The sequence below is a fragment of the Aulonocara sp. 'chitande type north' Nkhata Bay genome, linkage group LG9 (assembly GCF_057382095.1).
Source record: "Aulonocara sp. 'chitande type north' Nkhata Bay isolate Kocher_YH1m ecotype deep benthic linkage group LG9, A_spYH_male_GT1.1, whole genome shotgun sequence".
Classification (NCBI taxonomy): domain Eukaryota; kingdom Metazoa; phylum Chordata; class Actinopteri; order Cichliformes; family Cichlidae; genus Aulonocara; species Aulonocara sp. 'chitande type north' Nkhata Bay.
Genome location: NC_141352.1, coordinates 21,258,149 through 21,275,295, shown reverse-complemented (window position 1 = coordinate 21,275,295; position 17,147 = coordinate 21,258,149). Strand labels below are relative to the sequence as shown.

Below are 17,147 nucleotides of genomic sequence, written 5' to 3'. Positions count from 1 at the left end.
AGCTTTTTTTTACTAAGCTCGTGTTGAAATTCTTGAGTGTTTGTTCTGATGTGTTGAAATGGTAACTGGCTGGTTTCTTCCATGCAAAAATGTGCTTCTTTTCTCTTTTCATTACATCATTGTGAAATATCCATGTTGGGTTTTAGGACTGCATTGTTTTTGTTTTTGTTTTCTTTTGTTTGGGTTTTTTTGTTGTTGATAAAACCAGCAGCATTTTGCTTTTCCAGAGGAGGGAGTACAACGAAAAGTTGCAAGAATAGATATGAAAGTAATTAAAGATGCAGTTTTAATGATGCATTTGCATTCTGACTTGTACTTTGGATCCTTCCTGAAAAAATTATGAGGTGACATCAGTTTCAGCAGCTATAAACAGCTCATATCACAGTGTGAATGTAGTGCGTTTGCACATAGAAGACAGCACGGTGCACGGTTGGCACATAAACAGTGTCCATATAGCGCATGCACTGCCCAGCACTGGTCACTGCAGAGACACAAGGAGCAGATGGACTGACTGTGAGGGGTAACTGAAGGAAAAAAATAAGAGAGGAGTGACAGAGGAGGAGGAGGAGGAGGAAGAGGAGGAGAAGGGGTGGGTAGAGACAGAGATAGAGAGGCAGAATCACTGAAGTAGTACAGGAGGGCTTGTGAAGGGGAGTGAGCAAGACAAATACTGACAGGCTGAGACACAGAATGAGAAAGGGAGAGCTTCCAGCACCTTAAAGGCAGCAGCAGCAGCTTCATTAGTATCAGGAGGAGAGTCGGTCACATGCAGCCACACCGGGACTCATGTAGATAAACCGCTTTTACCCATCGCTTATGGAGCAGCAGCACAGGGAGTCTACAGTGGAGGACAACAAGGCTGGAGCCAGAGCTTTAAGGAGAGGATGAGAAGCATCACTGCAACCTGACTCACACCGGGAGTCAGCCTCAGCACCTGCAGCGGCAGACTGAGCACTCCGGCTATCAAGGAGACTGGGGCAGACGGGGAGAGAGCTGCTGAGATTATGCGCGGGGCAGAGAGCTCCTGTGGATTCCCCATCTTTGGCAACAGCAGCAGCAGCAGAGGGGGCAGGAGCTGTGGCTCTACAGACAGCAGCCGAGCTAGCTGGAGCTGCAGAAAAACAGGAAGCTCTAAAGCAATTCATTTATCCAGAGATGAAGGTAGCACTTACAGCCAAGGTGTAACAGGAACCAGCTGTCGATGTAGCCACAGTGTTGAATGTACCTGTAGCCAGAGCAGTGACGGTAGCTGCAAGGTGACCACAGCAGTGCAGTCAGGTGTAATTGTAGTAGTAGCAGGGGGGCAGTGGCTCAGGACCCTGAATGACCAGTGTGGCTGATGAAGGCCACCTGGATCCGCTTGCTGAAACGAGCCAAAGGAGGTCGTGTCAAGAGCTCCGATGCCTGTGTAAGGGGACTTTTGAGTGTGCTTACATCATGAAAATCAGTGTGTTCTGTGTGCGTGCACTTGTGTTTTGTGCGTCTGTGCTTCCTTCATGCATCCATCTATCAGTCAGCAGTGCTGGGGTCACTCTGGCATTGTTATGTATTGCCTGGTGATGATGAGAAGTTGGGTGCTGTTATCAGTTATGGCTGTCAGATTCTGGGCAGAGCTCCATATCACCTCCCTCTGACCTACTGGGACGGTGTTCTCGATCACGCTTCATCTTTAATCGTGACCTGAGTAATGATAGCAGTCCAGGTATGCTCACCTGCACTTTTCAAGTACAAAAAAAAAGGTTTATGTGCATTAAATAATAGTTATAGGCCATGATAAGGAGCAGCATTTTCCAAAGAAGTAATTTATACTGTAGGTAAAAATGTTTTGAAAACCACAGGTGGATTGAAAGCAAAAGAAGCCAATACAGCCAATACAATCTAGCTAATTAACGTAGTTTAAAATGAGCTGTTTATTTCAGGTGAGAGGGATGAGAAACAGAGAGGTGATTGATGTAAAGAAGGGCTTTGTCGTAGATGGAGGAGATACATTTTAATAACCTTGTTTTATCAACAGCAACAAATCTCGTCTCTTTACTATAGCGTAAGTGGAGAGGAGGCACGATCATCCTTCGTATGTATGTGATGGCTGGATAATTCTAATCAGGCACAGAGTGAGGGAGGCTATTTTTAGCTCAGACAGAAACAGAGTGTAATGGTGCAGTGAGATGAATGAAAGACCTTGTGTGGGTGTCAGAGAAGCGTGCAGGTAAGGATAAGACTCATGCTGTCTTCACTTAGTTAAGAAAAACCCAGTTTTATCATATATCCTGATAATTACCTGAAACTGGAACAGATTTGATGTTGATCTGCAAGCGCAATATTTTTTTAATACCCACAAATAAGATAACAAAACTTTTTATCTCATATTTGTGTTTTTCATCTGTACGTCCGGATTTATGCCAGCATAAATGTGGCTACTAATTTCATGTTTAGTATATATCAAAATCAAATCCAAATTAACACATTTTATGAATGCATTATTTAATAAATTATGGAATAGAAGAGTATAATTTCAAAGAAAAAAATCTATATATAGCAGCTTATTCTGCTTCTCACTGGTTGATTTTTTTTTCTATACTTTAACTGATTTTGACAACATTTCCAAATGTCCACGATAGCTGACGTTAGGAGCGTGGCTATATCAAAATTAAATTTACATGTGTGTATCAGAAACTATATATTCCAGCTTGTTGTGGCTTCCACGATCAGTTTGCTGCTGCTATGCAGCTGTGTTTGATGTGCTGTGAAGTGATTTGTGTTGCACTGCTTCAACGAAGGGTGCTTTAAAACAACTAAAAAACTGCTATAATATCAAAATCAGGGCTATATTTGTTCTAAATATGAATTATGAGAATAAGACTCCATTCTGGATTGTTTCACAATCTCCTCCCATGAAACTACAATCTCCCTCTCATGATTTGGTGTGGCTAATCTACTTGTGAATGGCACGCGTTCCAAAATAGGTTCTATTCATATAAAGGTAATTTTTAACAAATGGTTGACCTAAAAAAAACATGTCATGTGTTTTATTTCTTCCTCTCATGCTTCTAATAACTTTCCCAAATGTCAGAAACCATTTTTTTCATGGTTGTATCTGTGAACATTTTTTAAGTGTAGAAAAAAAAGTGTGCCCATCTGTTAGATAGTTTACTCAGTAAGCCTGAAAACTTTGCTTTTTCTTTTCCTTTACCAGAGTGTTCTAACTATGTGTTAAAGCATGCAAGCATTGCTTTATCTTCAGTAATTATTTATTGTATGCGTGCATTTTCATTCAGCATCTAACAACTTGCTGTATATAACTTCTGGTGTAATGGTATGCGCTCAATGCGCTGTGCCCAGGAGTGTATGCTAGGTAGTCTTGTGTGCACTGGTATGTGTGAGTCTGCATGTTTATGAGTAGATTTGTGGCAACCACATATCACACAGACATACCGGGATCTGGTGTTCCTCAACATTTCCCCCAGTGTTTGACACAGAAAGATGACAACAAATCTGCAGGCAAGCAGCTAAGAGAGAGCTAAGTATAGACAAAGAGCTGCTATGATGTGATCGTAAGAAAGACAGTTTGTGTCCTTTGGCACTTTGTCTCAGAAAAAGAAGAAGTGTCAATGATTTTCTGTAGATTAGACCAGCACAGCCTTCCTTTGTGCTCAGGATCTGATGAAATCAACTGAGAATCCTTTGAGTTTAACACGTCAGTCTGTGTGGGGGCGTTCGCACATTTCTAAGTTGCACAATCTCCAAAGTTTAACGTATCATCAAAGAGCGAGGGGAGCGAAAAGTAAATCGTTTTCCTCGGTGTCCTCAAGATGCTAAGAATCTCAGCACGTCTTGGCTGATAAAACCGGTCATTTTTAAAGTGTGAAACCAAATGGACAAGCTCGTGTTTCCGTGCTGTTGTGTCACTGAGTTTTTACTCCTTGTGTCTTCTGCAGGGTTCGGCCGACTCCTACACCAGCCGTCCATCAGACTCCGATGTGTCCCTGGAGGAAGATAAGGAGGCAGTCCGCAGAGAGGCAGAGCGACAGGCTCAGGCGCAGCTTGACAAGGCCAAGGTTGGTATTCTAAACCCTGAGGTCAGTGACTACCTACTAGCCTCAGTAACAGCAGTTTGTCATCAGCATTTTATAAGTTGCTCCAAGTGGGATTTCCAAATGTGAGGAGAGCAACCAACACGAGTTTGTGCTTCTCCATGATGTCTGTGTTTGAGTTGAAGGCACCAGGACTGGTTTAGGTGCTGGTGAAGTTACCTCTCACTAGAAAGACTTCTTTTCTTCTAAAAGATGATGGGAATCCAAGTTGTTTATCTTCTCATGGGATTGTCACGATGGATAGGACATGATTGAGTCATTGTGAGTTGTTAAGGTCAGATGGGTTGACATGGGAATGGTGGTTAAATTGCCTGGGATGGGATCTCAGGGATGCAGAATAGATTAGTAATAGTTGGTCATACATGGACTCCTTTATGTGTTTATACACAACTCCATATTTAATTCTTAGGTATTATTATTCTCTGCCTGTCTTCTACAGTGTGTCTTTTGTTCTGTCTCCCTTTTCTAACTCCCAGCTGGTCGTGTCAGATGGCTGCTCCTCCCTGAGCTTGGTTCTGCCTGACGTTTCTTCCTATTAGAAGGGAGTTTTTCCTTCCTGCTGTTGCCAAGTGTGATAGTGGGAGGGATGCACCGCTGGTACATAAATACAATTGAACTGACATTTCTCCTCTTTGCTCAAAATGTGAAAATATTTGCCCTCAAAAGAGTTTCCCCTTTCCTGTAAGTGCAAATACACAGCTGAGTCCTGTCCTGAAGAGGTGGTTCTGCAGTGTTTTGCACCTGTGAAGTTGTTTGGTTTCTCCTTTGTATTAGTCCAAGGACTCCTCACAGCATTGCTCAGCTTGTTTTTTCCCGGTTTTGGGATGAACCAGTTTTTGTCTGAGGGTTTTGCTGGGACTGAAGGTCACCAGCATGTTATGCTTGGACAAACGATTATTCTGTGTTTCTCAGTCAAAGTCAGAAGTTTTCTGAGAATCTTGTGAATAACTTGAGAACAAGGTGGCATAGTATTTTGAAATCAGTACCATAGGTGGATCTACTAGGAGACTGAGAGGTAGGGCTGGTGGCTGCCAGTATTTATTTCCATGTCTCTTAGCTGACTTGATGAAGGCCCAGTTTGGATTGCCACATGTTTTAAGTGGTCTTTTGATGTGTGTTTGTTCCTTTTCTTTTCTCTCTGCCTTAAAGGGAACATTCTCTGCTTGGTGGTGTTTGTGTTCCAGTGGGTGGTGGGATTCAAAGAGCAGGTACTGGTGTGTGTGTGTGTGGGTTACCAGTAACCGTCAATGTCGAGGCTTCTGTCCTTCTCAATGAGCACTGCACAGTTCGTGAATGGTAACCTGTTTTCTTTGGTATCCGCTGTGGTGAACTTGTTTGTGTCTGCTGAGTTGATATGTTCAGTAAAAGATTTTGACTCGGGTGATTTTTTTAAACCAGTAGCTACGTGTAGTTTCTCTGAAAGAGCTCAAAATTCTGCTTTCCACTTCCTTCAGGTACAGTTTGGTTGCATGAGCTTCATGCTTTGAGAGTAAAAACTCATATGAAAAAATAGGGGCTCCTTGGTGGGTCCACTAAGCTTCCAGTAATCCCCATTTCACATTCTAGCCAATGGCTTTACTTACTGATTGATAGAAGTAGAAGTGAAGAAGCTAGCAAATATCTACAGATGTAGTAAATGTTTTAAAATTAAACAGGCAATTAAAAATGCTGATAGATCTGTTTACAATAAAACTCTGCACCTTCAGGAATAAGGTTTGACTGTGTTTTCAATTTATTTTAGTCTGACATAAACATGCGATGGTTAGGATTAGGGGTAAGACACTGCAGTCTTGGGAAATATGGAAATACAAATGTGTGTTGTAGAGAGAAAAATTGGTTTATTATGCTTGAATGAATGATGGCAGGCATCACGCAGATTGTAACATAAACTTTACACTGCTCTGTTTGTTGTTGAAAAGCTGAGTCCGCTTCCTTTTTGGCTTCTTTTCTTAGTTTCCCAAAGTTTTTTTTCACATTAACAAGCAAGCAGCTACCATTTTCTAAGTGATAGGGGGCCACAAGTCAGGATACGGTAGGGGGCAGGGCCAGGTAAAGGAAATAGTTTGAAAGTTTTAGCGCTTCAGGAATATTGTGGTCAAAGTTTCTGTGTAAAGTTGTTGTAACTTGACTTGCCTTCCTTAGATCACTGACTGAGACCTTCATTAATCATTTAAAGTGCTCATTTTAAAATATATCATGTTCTACTAATCCTAAACTAAATCAGTAGACAGTCTTCCTGGACTGACTCAGAGAGAAGCAGGAAATTAGAGCTGATTTTAGCTGGTTTTTCACATGAAGAAAAGGGCTGTCAGGGACCGGTGATGTGAGAGGTTAGGGGCCTTGGAGGGCTCAGCTTCACTGTTTATCAGAGCTTCGCCTGCTCTGTTCTGCTCTGGGCCACAATTAGCAGCATATAAACAAACACACACACACACACACACGGCAGAGCAGGCTCTCTCTGTGTGACAGGAATTGCAATCAGAGCTCTCTTCCACTGAATGACTTAAATCTCTAGCACTGTTAAGATTCATGCCTTTGATCTGTGAAATAATTCTCCTATCTTCAATGCACATTGTGTTCCCTTCCTGCTCGGCAACTCGCTAGATAGCTCATGGTGCTCTATTTTTACATATTAATTCACGCAAATGTCTGAAAAATGAGTTTATTGTCTTTCATTGGGTGTTTAGTGTCTGTAACAGCTAGTTTGCTCATTAGCTGTAAGCCTCAAGCTTTTGGCTATCCATCCATTTGAGCAGAGATTTTCCTTGTGCTGTCTCTCGGTCGGGGTTGCTCATGCTGTAGCTGGCAAAGACAGATCATTCCAGTAGATCTATGTTGTTATTTTCCAGAGTGACCCTCTCCGGCTCACTAATTAAAAAGATAAGTTGGCTTTACAGATAACCTGGCATAGATTACCCCCGCTGGCATTTTACATGACAGATGACTAGTAAAAAATAGCTTCTCAGTGGTCTGGCCACCAGAGCAAGAGCAGGCTGGGGTCAGAGGAAGTGCAGACTCTCCGGCTGTGAGCCTTTATGGGCAGTAATTCATAATCACTTCCCCTACATGCCACTGATATTTGTAAGTGAGATAGCGTTGATGCCCGTAATGCTGATTTTTCATCGACTTGAAATATTATTTCAAATGCATTCACAGATTCACGCACACTGTCACCATCTGTCTGTTTCTAATTAGCCTTAAATGGGCACATCAAAGTCAAACCAATCACTGAGAGTAGTTAGCTTGTAAAAGGATGGTTTAATATCTCTAGAAGCAGCTGAGAAAATAGTCAAATGATGACTCAACTACAGGAAGCAGGACTTTAGGAGAATGAACTGTAGTAAAAATGGGATGTTTTCTGCTGTTTTGATTTTCATGTTATTGTATTTATTTATTTTTTTAGGAGCCATATCTATAGGTATTTTTGATTGTGAGCTACAGTGCTGTGCAAAAATCTCAAACTGGAATTGTTGTTATTAAAGTGGTCTTAAGGAATATTTCTTTCTGAAGGCCTTTGCTGAAGATGTTTTTTGGACATTGGCTGCTTTTTCACGGCTGACCGTGAGGAATGTTGTTTGCTTGTCTTTTTTTTTATTTGTGTGTTAAGCATCGTTCAAGCATAAAAAAAATGCACCTTACTCACCTTACTCAAAGCATGAACTAGTGTTGGACAGTTTAGCAAAAACCCATTTGCTAAACCCATCAAACAAGTTGATTCACACCAAAGCCAAAAACTTGTCATATCACTGCATGGTCTGCAAGTAGAGGACAAAAGAAGAATTGGCAGGCCTTTAAAAAACTAACAAACTACAGCCAATGAACAGAAACTAAAAGTCATGTCTTTAAGAAAAACAAAAGAAATCTGACAAGACCTGAAAGATCGAGCTTTGAGCTCTTCAGTTGATCCAGTCCTGATTACCGTTCACTGAAGCCTTGTTAGAAATGGTCTCAGTGGAAACATGGCTGTCAAGAAGGGAAACAGGGAGAAAAAGCTGAGGTCTGCCAAGTTACACAAAAACTGGACTGAAAATCAGTGGCAACAGGTCTGATGAAGTGATGAATCCAAATTTAAAGCTTTTACTCTGAATCATTGCAAGTATGTCTGGAGGAGCTCAGGAGAGAGGTACAACAGTGAGTGCTTACAGCCATCTGTAAAACATGGTGGAGGCTCTGTCATAGTTTAAGGGCTGGAATTCAACCAGCGGTGCTGGGGATCCTGTCAAAAGTAATGGAGTTATTAATGCAAGAAAGTACCGTCAGATTTTGGTCAATAGTGCAAAACCATCTGGAAAGCATCATCATTTTTTACCATGACAGAAACACACTGCTGATGTAGTAAAAACATACCTGGATACAAAACACACAGTGGAGCTCCATCAGAGTCCAGACAGTATTGAAGCAGTGTGGCATCATTTCTACAAAGAAAATTACATAAAGAAATAGGGCTGGCAGCACTGTGCAAACATATCAGCCTATCAGCAACATTTTTGAATGTCAGTGAGTGATGCTTATCTGTTATTGGCTAAATGTTCAAATACGATATAAGAAAGAGTTCAAAGAATTCAAAACAGTTCAGTTTTATTCCAAGACAAAGACTTCTTTGTACAAATTTTTGCCTTGTATTAAATTTCTGCATCAAAATATAAATAAGTGATGGGCGGCTCAAGACTTTTGCACAGTACTGTAAAAGAAGAGTGACAGTTTGACATACATTGTATTGACAGCCAAAGACTGCTGCATGGTTTATGGTTGTTTTTATCATGTTGTCTTTTTGTTGGATATCAGTTGTATTTTCTAAATCTTCAGTCGCGTACTTGAAGTAATGGAGATTTCTTTTTTTTTTTTTTCTTTTTTTTTTCTTTTTCTTTTCTCTCTTTCTTCTTTCTTTTTTTTTTCTTTTGTTCTTTCTTTTGTTTTCTTTCTTTTCTTTTTTTTTTTTTTCTTTTACTGAATGTTTTTCTATCTAGATATGCTTTTACTGCATTGGCAGTGTGTTTGGGAATATATTAAATTATGAAATGCTTTCCACATGGTATTGCATGCTGGATCAAAATCTGATGGTACTTTTCTGTGTTTATGTCAAAGTGAGAAACTTAGCTGTAGCTAATGAAGATGATGGTAGTAGCTAGAATTCTCTTAAAGTAGCCAAATGCCTCATGATCAAATAAGTAAAGGACATGAATGGATGAATGAGATTCCTACTGTCCCAATATGCAAGTTACTTCATCATCAATTTTTTCGGATCTACAACAACACTGGCTGAAATGCAGTCTCACAAACTGTGACTGAGCCCCCACTGTGTTTTACAGATGGCTGTGGACACACAGTGTTGCACCTCTCTCCCACCCTCTGAATATACCTCAGCCTTTTCTCCTTGTTTCCGTTGATTAAGAATGGCTTCTTGACAGCCACACGTCTACTGAGACCATTTCTGATGAGGCTTCAGTGAACAGTAGATGGATCAACTGAAAGGCCAGATGCATCTCTCAGGTCCTGTGTCAGACCTTTGATGGATTTTTTCCTGTTTCTCAAGGAACTGATTTTCAGATACTGTTCATCTTCTTTATATAGTTTTTTTTTAGGCCTGGCAGTTCTTCTGTTGTCCTCTACTTATCCAGGTTCCTAAACAAAACATAAACTGCACATCTTAGCTGTTTGGGAATCACCAAATCAACTAAAGAAATTGGAAAAAAATTGGTGTTTTGTGATAGGCTACTAGTAGCAAAGTGCCTAAAGATACAAAAAAAAAATTGGTTCTAAGTTGTCTGTTATGTGTAGAGACTCACTGGTACATCGCTTGAGTTGTCTTTTCTATGCTTGACTGATTCATAGGTACGTTTTAAGTGATTTGACAAAGAAAAACATTCCTGTAAATTTGTTTAGGTACAGGGACTGGAGTTAAAATGAGTAAAAAAGCAGCCAATGTTCAAAGAAGAACTTTGAAAGACCTTCAGAAAGCCTGGATAATGTTTGCGAAAGCAAGCTCCTTAGAAGCAAAAAGTTTTCCTCATTATGTAATTTATTTATGTAGTCTAAAAAAATCAGGTCCAACCTTCATTTACGGGGCGATCGTGGCTCAAGAGTTGGGAGTTCGCCTTGTAATCGGAAGGTTGCCGGTTCAAGCCCCGGCTCGGACAGTCTCGGTCGTTGTGTCCTTGGGCAAGACACTTCACCCGTTGCCTACTGGTGGTGGTCAGAGGGCCCGGTGGCGCCAGTGTCCGGCAGCCTCGCCTCTGTCAGTGCGCCCCAGGGTGGCTGTGGCTACAATGTAGCTTGCCATCACCAGTGTGTGAATGTGTGGGTGGATGACTGGATATGTAAAGCGCTTTGGGGTCCTTAGGGACTAGTAAAGCGCTATATAGATACAGGTCAGGCCATTCATTCACAGCGATCTTGAGCAATTAAAATGCTATAAAATGTTTTTATTTTTTTTTTATTTTTTTTTTTGCCTGTCCCGTTTGGCTCTTTTGCCATCAGAATTGTTGTCTAAAGGCAAAGAAAGATGCCCAACGGATTTACTTTACCAAACTGACCATCCCAGCCTTGCCGTAATGGTCCATTTGATTCACCTTTTATTGTTTATTTTATTTTCACTTACTGAATACGGGACAGACTTGACTGGGGGAAAGAAGGGGAGAAAGAAAGAGGGAAAGAGAAACAGCTGAGAAGAGGGACGGGGGAGAAGGGCAAAAGACAAAAACCAACAGAACGGGCAGAGAAAAAAAATGCATATATCAATCACCTGGATCACCTGCTGAGAAAGAAAAAAGAAAGCAAGCAGAAGAGAACAAGAGTAATAGAATAAACAACATCACAATGATATATGGGAATATGACAGTAAATACTAAATGTTAAACATTATTGTGCAGCACATAAGATCAACAGAACACAGTGGGCTTTGAGGTAGGAGCCAAAAAGGGTGTAGTTTGTGTGTGTGATCACCCGTGTGTACACCTGTGAGCATGGACGCGCTTGTTTTTTGTTTTTTTAAAAGGTTCCTTCATGTAATAATCTGCTAGAGGGTGTGGGGGGGCCACAGCCCCGTCCTCCAGGGCGTGAAGCAGGTGTGGAGGAGATCAAAACTCCAGACATCCAGAGGCCCCCAGAACACAAGAGACCAAGGAAGACCAACAGAGGGGCAGCCGCGCCACTGTCCCGGAAAGAGCTGAGGAGAGTCCCAGATGAGGGGTCACTCAGCAGCCGCGGAGCAGAAGCCAGGGGGAGTTGCAGTGACGCGCCCGTGAGCTCCGCCGGCAGCCAGCTGCGCCTGAGTGACCGAGCCCCAGGCCGAGAGGCCGGGGGCACCCCACCTCCGAAGTGGCCCGAGCGAGCCCCAGGCTCCAGGCCCCGATAAGCGGCCGCCAAGGAGTGAGCAGGTGTGTACCTGGACGCCCATCCCCGGACACAAAGAACCACCAACGCACCAATGTCTGAGGGGGTCCGCCACTGGCAGGGGAAGTGGTGGTAGGGGGAGATAGGCCTCCAAACCTTGGAGGGCCTGAGATGTCCCCAGAGAGGTGGCGCCTGACACCCAACCTGACATATAGACACAGACATACAGGCACACACAGATACAAACATCCATTCCCACCCTCATGCTCTCATATGCACTTACTCCACACTCAACCAACGTGGAGACAGACATAAAGAGACGTTGTACACACGATCACACTCCCCAAGCGTACTCTACAAACCGGGTCTAGGTGCCCTCGCCCCTGGAGGGGGGAACTGCACCCAGACCCAGGTGGTGTTTCCCTTTTCCCTGCGGTGGGGGGAGGCAGACCGCCCCGACTCCGCAGCAGCAGGAAGGCTCCACACTCCAGACCGCAGTCGGACGGCCAACTCCTCCTCCTAGCCCCCCTGCTCCAGCAGGTCGCAGAGAACGGGGGTGAGAGAAGACTCCAAACCTCCCTCCACCCGCTCATTGTAATGTTGATGCATATGTGTTCTAAGGTGCATTTAAAACCCAGGAGGGCATGGAGCTACCTGCCAGAGAGCAGCAGGTAAGCGCATGGTCCCTCCTGCTAGCCCTCAATGTCTACGTGTATTTAAAATTGAGAGGTGGGCAACGATGCCAGGGGTGGGGTGTACACCCTGATGGTACTTTGGACTCCGTGTATCGTGCCCACCCCCAAGATCCTATATGTATGTGTAATGAGAGTGTGAGTAATGTGAATGTCTAAGTTGTGGGATAAAATTGAGGCAGAGGCAGCCAGAAGGGGACAGAGGGGGGGGTAGCCTCCTCTGCACCCTGGTGACATACCCCTACTCCAAGGCCCTGCATGTGTGGGTGGTTGTGGTGGAGCGGGAAGAGGGAGGCAGCTGGAGATGGGGAGGGAAGGAAGGGAGGGGCAAGTGACCCCTCCCTGGGGCCAGCTCCCCCGCTGACCCCAGTAGGCACCCCCATACTCCGCGACCCGCCAGGGAAAGGGGGCCCAGGCCCATCCAGACCGGGCCCAGTGCAGCAGCGCCGCCCGGCCCCACAGTCCACCCAACCCCACCACAGAGAAAACTGCACCCACCCCACCATCCACTCATCTTCCAGACTACATAAGACAATAAACACCCAGGCTGAGATCTTCCTCCACCTCTTCTGTATCTCCCCCTCCTGCAGAGGGAGCTCCTGAGGAGAGGAAAGCTCCTGCAAGATGTGACAATCTCCCCCACCAGTTGAAGAGCCCCCCAGGTGGCTCGACGCACCGGCGGCACCCTGCTCCAGGGCTGGGCCCCCATGCACCCACCCGCCCACAACCCCGGCAACACACCAACCAGGACCCAAGCCCCCGAGGCCCAGTCCGGGTCCCAGCCCAAAGACGGAGCGCCCCCAGAACCTCACGCCCATCCCGGACCCACCCAGGGCCAGCCAGGCTACCAGGTCAGTAACCCACGTCCGTCAGCACAGACCCTCCCCTAGCCCCGCTGCACGCAGCCGCGAGGAAACAGTCACCGGAGAGCCAACAGAGCCCCTAACCGGACATGACCGCTACCCCGGGTTGAGCCCCCCAAGGAAGATGCCTCCGGGGAACCCCCCGACGCCCTAAGCCTGTCCCTACCCCCACACCAATCACAACAGTGAAGGCGGGACCAAACTATGACCCCCCACCCCCACTAGGTGATGGAGCTGATCAAAGGAGCCCAGAGCAATTGATCTGATGTGGTGGCAGAGGCTGTATCAAGACTAATGTAATCTAATAGATAATTTCTATATTGGTTAGAATTAAGATTATTTTTATTTTTCCAGTTCATGAGGACTGTTTTCTTGGCTATGCATAGGGCAGTGAAAACCATATGGGCTATATTCTTTTCTGAAGTGACATTATCTAAGCTGCCCAACAAACACACTAAGGGGGAAGTTGGAATGTTACATTTCAGACACTTCGATAAGTCTTCACATATCTCGCGCCAAAACTTCTGAACTGGTGGACAGAACCAAAGAGCGTGGATATAATTGTCCGGTGAATTGGTTTGGCAGTGTGAGCAGTTGTTGGTAGACGTAAAGCCCATCTTGAACATCCGATGACCTGTATAGTGCACTCTATGTAATATTTTGTATTGAATTAATTGAAGACTGGGATTTCTAATTAGATGAAAGGTTTTTAAGCAAATCTGAGACCAGAAGTTTAGGTCTAAGTTAACTGATAAATCCGCTTCCCATTTTGCAATAGGAAGTGATATTGATTCATCTGTTTTAGAAAGCATTCTGTATATTTTGGATAGTAATTTGGGGGGTTTAAGAGTAAGAAATTGAACCACACTTGGTGGTGTTTGTAGTTCAACTTGACCCGGTTTAAATTTCTTTTTTACTATGGATTTAATTTGTTGATATTCTAAAAATCTTTTCTTGTTGATCCCATATTGTGTAACTAGTCTGTCAAATGGAATAAATTCTGTTCCTTCTAGTATATGTTCTAAATATTTGATTCCTTTATCACTCCAATCTGAAAAGTTTATCATATTATTGTTTTGTAATATGTCAGGGTTGTTCCAGATAGGTGTACGTTTGCATGGGATTAATGAAGACGCCGTCAATTTTAGAAACTCCCACCATGCTGTCAGAGAAGAGCTGATGTTGATGCTTTTAAAGCATTCATGTCGTTGGATGTTTGAGCTGATAAATGGTAGGTCTGAGATCTCTAGATTATTGCAGAGTGCTTGTTCTACATCTAGCCAAGGTTCATCTAAGAGGGTGTGTTTTAGCCATCCTGAGATAAACTGAAGCCTGTAATGGAGATTTCTTTTGCTGTAGATGAAGCCAATTTTCCCTCACTCTAGTTAAGTGTCACTCAAGAAGCTTTAACATAACAACCGTGAATGCAAAAAGCAATTTGACTATGTGGATGAAGGCTTGATTTATGAAAACAAAGCATAATCTCACTCCAACTATAAACTCCAGGCATAATAGGACTGCCAGCTGCAGTGGTCAAGTCAATATACAAGTATATACCAAAGGAGCCTTTGATAATTATAGAAACATCTTCCCACACGCTAGATTAATGATAGTTATGGTTTCCTTCACGTCATATAATAATAAATTTTACCAGTTCTCTGTACAGCCTAAGGCCGGCACGCAGAGCAGAGGGGAATTTATTTCAAATCGATCCACAAGATTCAAGGTGAAACAATGTGGGAAAATTAATTTATAGCACAAGATCCTTGGCGTGTTGCTAAAGGAAAGGTTGTAGCATGCTAGAAGGCAACTCAACAACATCAAGGGCAGGTTGGTATAAGCAGAAAGAGGACTGGGAGGTATTACCTGATGAAATATGTATGGGGTGACGTGATATTGTGACTAGCTTCATCGGTTGTTAATTGGTTATGCCTCATAGGGTTCCCAGTTACAGACAGGGCTTCTCTTGTGCTGTTAATCTACTTCCTTATTCCCAGTCCTTTCTCTTTCATCTCCTTTTTTTAACACTAAATCTTACTATTCCATGTCCTCTATTTTGCCCTCCTCCTCTCTTCTTTTTCTCACCCTGTCCCTAACCCTCCGCCTCTGTCCTTCTCCCTTACTCACTGCAGTATGGCATCCATAATGAAAGCCTGTGTTACGTAAGAAGCAACAGAGCCATATGGGCTCAGTCAGGAGGTGAGGAGATGCTGTTGAGCAGTGTCATTCTGAATAGACGCCACAGTCACCTGAAAGACAGGGTGGCACATCAAGAGATGTACGTGTGCATATTGTAAGTGCCATTAAGACTATAGAAAGAAAATGATGGATAACATGAAGGAGAGCAGCTGGAAGGGAGGAAAAAGGCCGCAGTCCAGGAGACTACTGAGAGAGCACACATATGTATACTAATGGACCTCATACCTTCATTCAGGCATGTGACTCATTGCATGCAAATGCCAAGGACTCTGTGTCCTCAAAGGGTCTTGGCAGTGCACACGCTGGATTGGATGATTTCCTCAATGGAGACGTCACACACACATACTCCAGCTTACAGCCATAGAATATTTACGTTGCTGCCTGCATGTGGGAAAATGATCTCAGGAGGATTTGACTAATGTATTATTTACACAGTCATTCATAGTTTATTGTGATTTCACACTAGTTGTGTTTCTCTGAGGCATTTATCTGATAGACTTGAAACTTGGAATAAATGTTTTGACCACTGGTTATGAACAGAGTAATGACGCGCCAGTATTGTCACCACAAATAAAGTCACATTATCATTCATTTGGAGTCATGTAAGTGCTCTTGGTCATTTGTTTGTGTTCCCTGCGGAAGCTCACTGTATTTTTTTCTGAGAAGGTAGCTTTTTAACTGGGAAAATAGCTGCCTACCTGACAGAAAAGTTCACTGCAAGAGCAGTGGGACTGAATTAAAACAATGAAGCTGAAAGCCTGAAAGCAAATAGCAGCAAAAAACAGTCAGTTATGAACTAGCCAATGAACGAAGTGGAGCATTTATTACTTGACTAGTCGGGAGTGGTGGCAAAATAATCTGTCTCCTAATCAGAAACTAAAAAGTTTAAAAAGTGTTTGTTGGGTTCATCTTCTCCCACGACTATTAAATCAGATAATAGAGCTTTTAAAATATATAGCATGAGCTCCACTTTTATCTATTCTAAATCAGTTTTGGTTTCACTTTATGCTAAACCCAGTGGTAATAAAGATAAATGTGTTTTTCTTATACTTTCTGTCCACATTTTAATGCAGAAATCAAAATGGAAATTACCTCAGTGCGTTTTATTTTTGGGTTGCTAAGAGTAAATCAGATTGGGAGGAAACCGGCTGCAGCAGTCCAGACTTTTTGTGCCCCTTGAAGGCATTTTTTAGGAATCTGTAGAAAGTCCAACTCCATTATAGCATCAGCCTCTCTGATCTAGTGATCTCGGTTAGACCTCCAGCTAAATATTGCACATCCACTCTCTCATCTTGCTCCCTTTCACCTGCAGGTAAATGTTTAGCGTGCAAGTCTGGGCTGGGAGATTACTCTAAGCTAGATCCTTGTGCATTTATTTTGGCTTTTCAGTTGACTTCTGTCGTGCTTGTCACTCTGTCAAAGGCAGAGCAAATGTAATCTGGTTGAGGGCATGACCGTGTTGCCAACTGTTGAGGCTACTGCCGCCAGACTGGCTCCAAGATTATGTCCGAAAGCATTTTATGTAATTCTTAAAGGGATATGTGTCTTAAGTGGATATTCTGGGCTTGCAAAAACAAACCCAGAAACTAGTTTAGTGTTTGTATGTGAGCATATGATGTGATCCTTAATCTTTTGTAGCAGGGTAACGTGTCACTGTGGGCAGGGGAGGTTTTATTGAACGGTGCAGCTACATCAGTGCTGTTTCATGCAGTTTGTAGACAGTCAGCAGTGTTAGATTGTTATTTCCCTGCCTGGAAACATTTTATTAGCTTTATGCATTATCTCAATGACTTTTTGTCTTGAAGTAAAAGGTTTACAGTGATCGTATAAGGAGGTCAGTATTGATTCTGTCTTTGTAAAGAATGCTGGATTGATTTATGATTTACCATTTACGCAAGTGCTGATTTTGCTTGAGCGTACTTGTACTACTGGTGCTGCGGTTGGTAACATGTTGCATCATTTGAACTTGT

General features: G+C 43.2%; 1 protein-coding gene across 10 annotated transcripts in view; it reads left to right on the top strand.

Moving 5' to 3' along the window:
* cacnb2a (calcium channel, voltage-dependent, beta 2a) overlaps positions 1-17,147 on the top strand; it is a 79,678-nt gene that overhangs the window by 45,443 nt on the left and 17,088 nt on the right. For 8 of the 10 annotated variants that reach the window (XM_086306464.1, XM_086306469.1, XM_086306466.1 and 5 more), the window contains one exon: positions 3,936-4,055. In XM_086306464.1, the coding sequence (XP_086162590.1) occupies positions 3,936-4,055 (120 nt within the window). Of the gene's footprint in view, positions 1-619; positions 1,409-3,935; positions 4,056-17,147 lie in introns of those variants that run through there. The other 2 variants (XM_086306474.1, XM_086306468.1) reach the window with 1 other exon arrangement.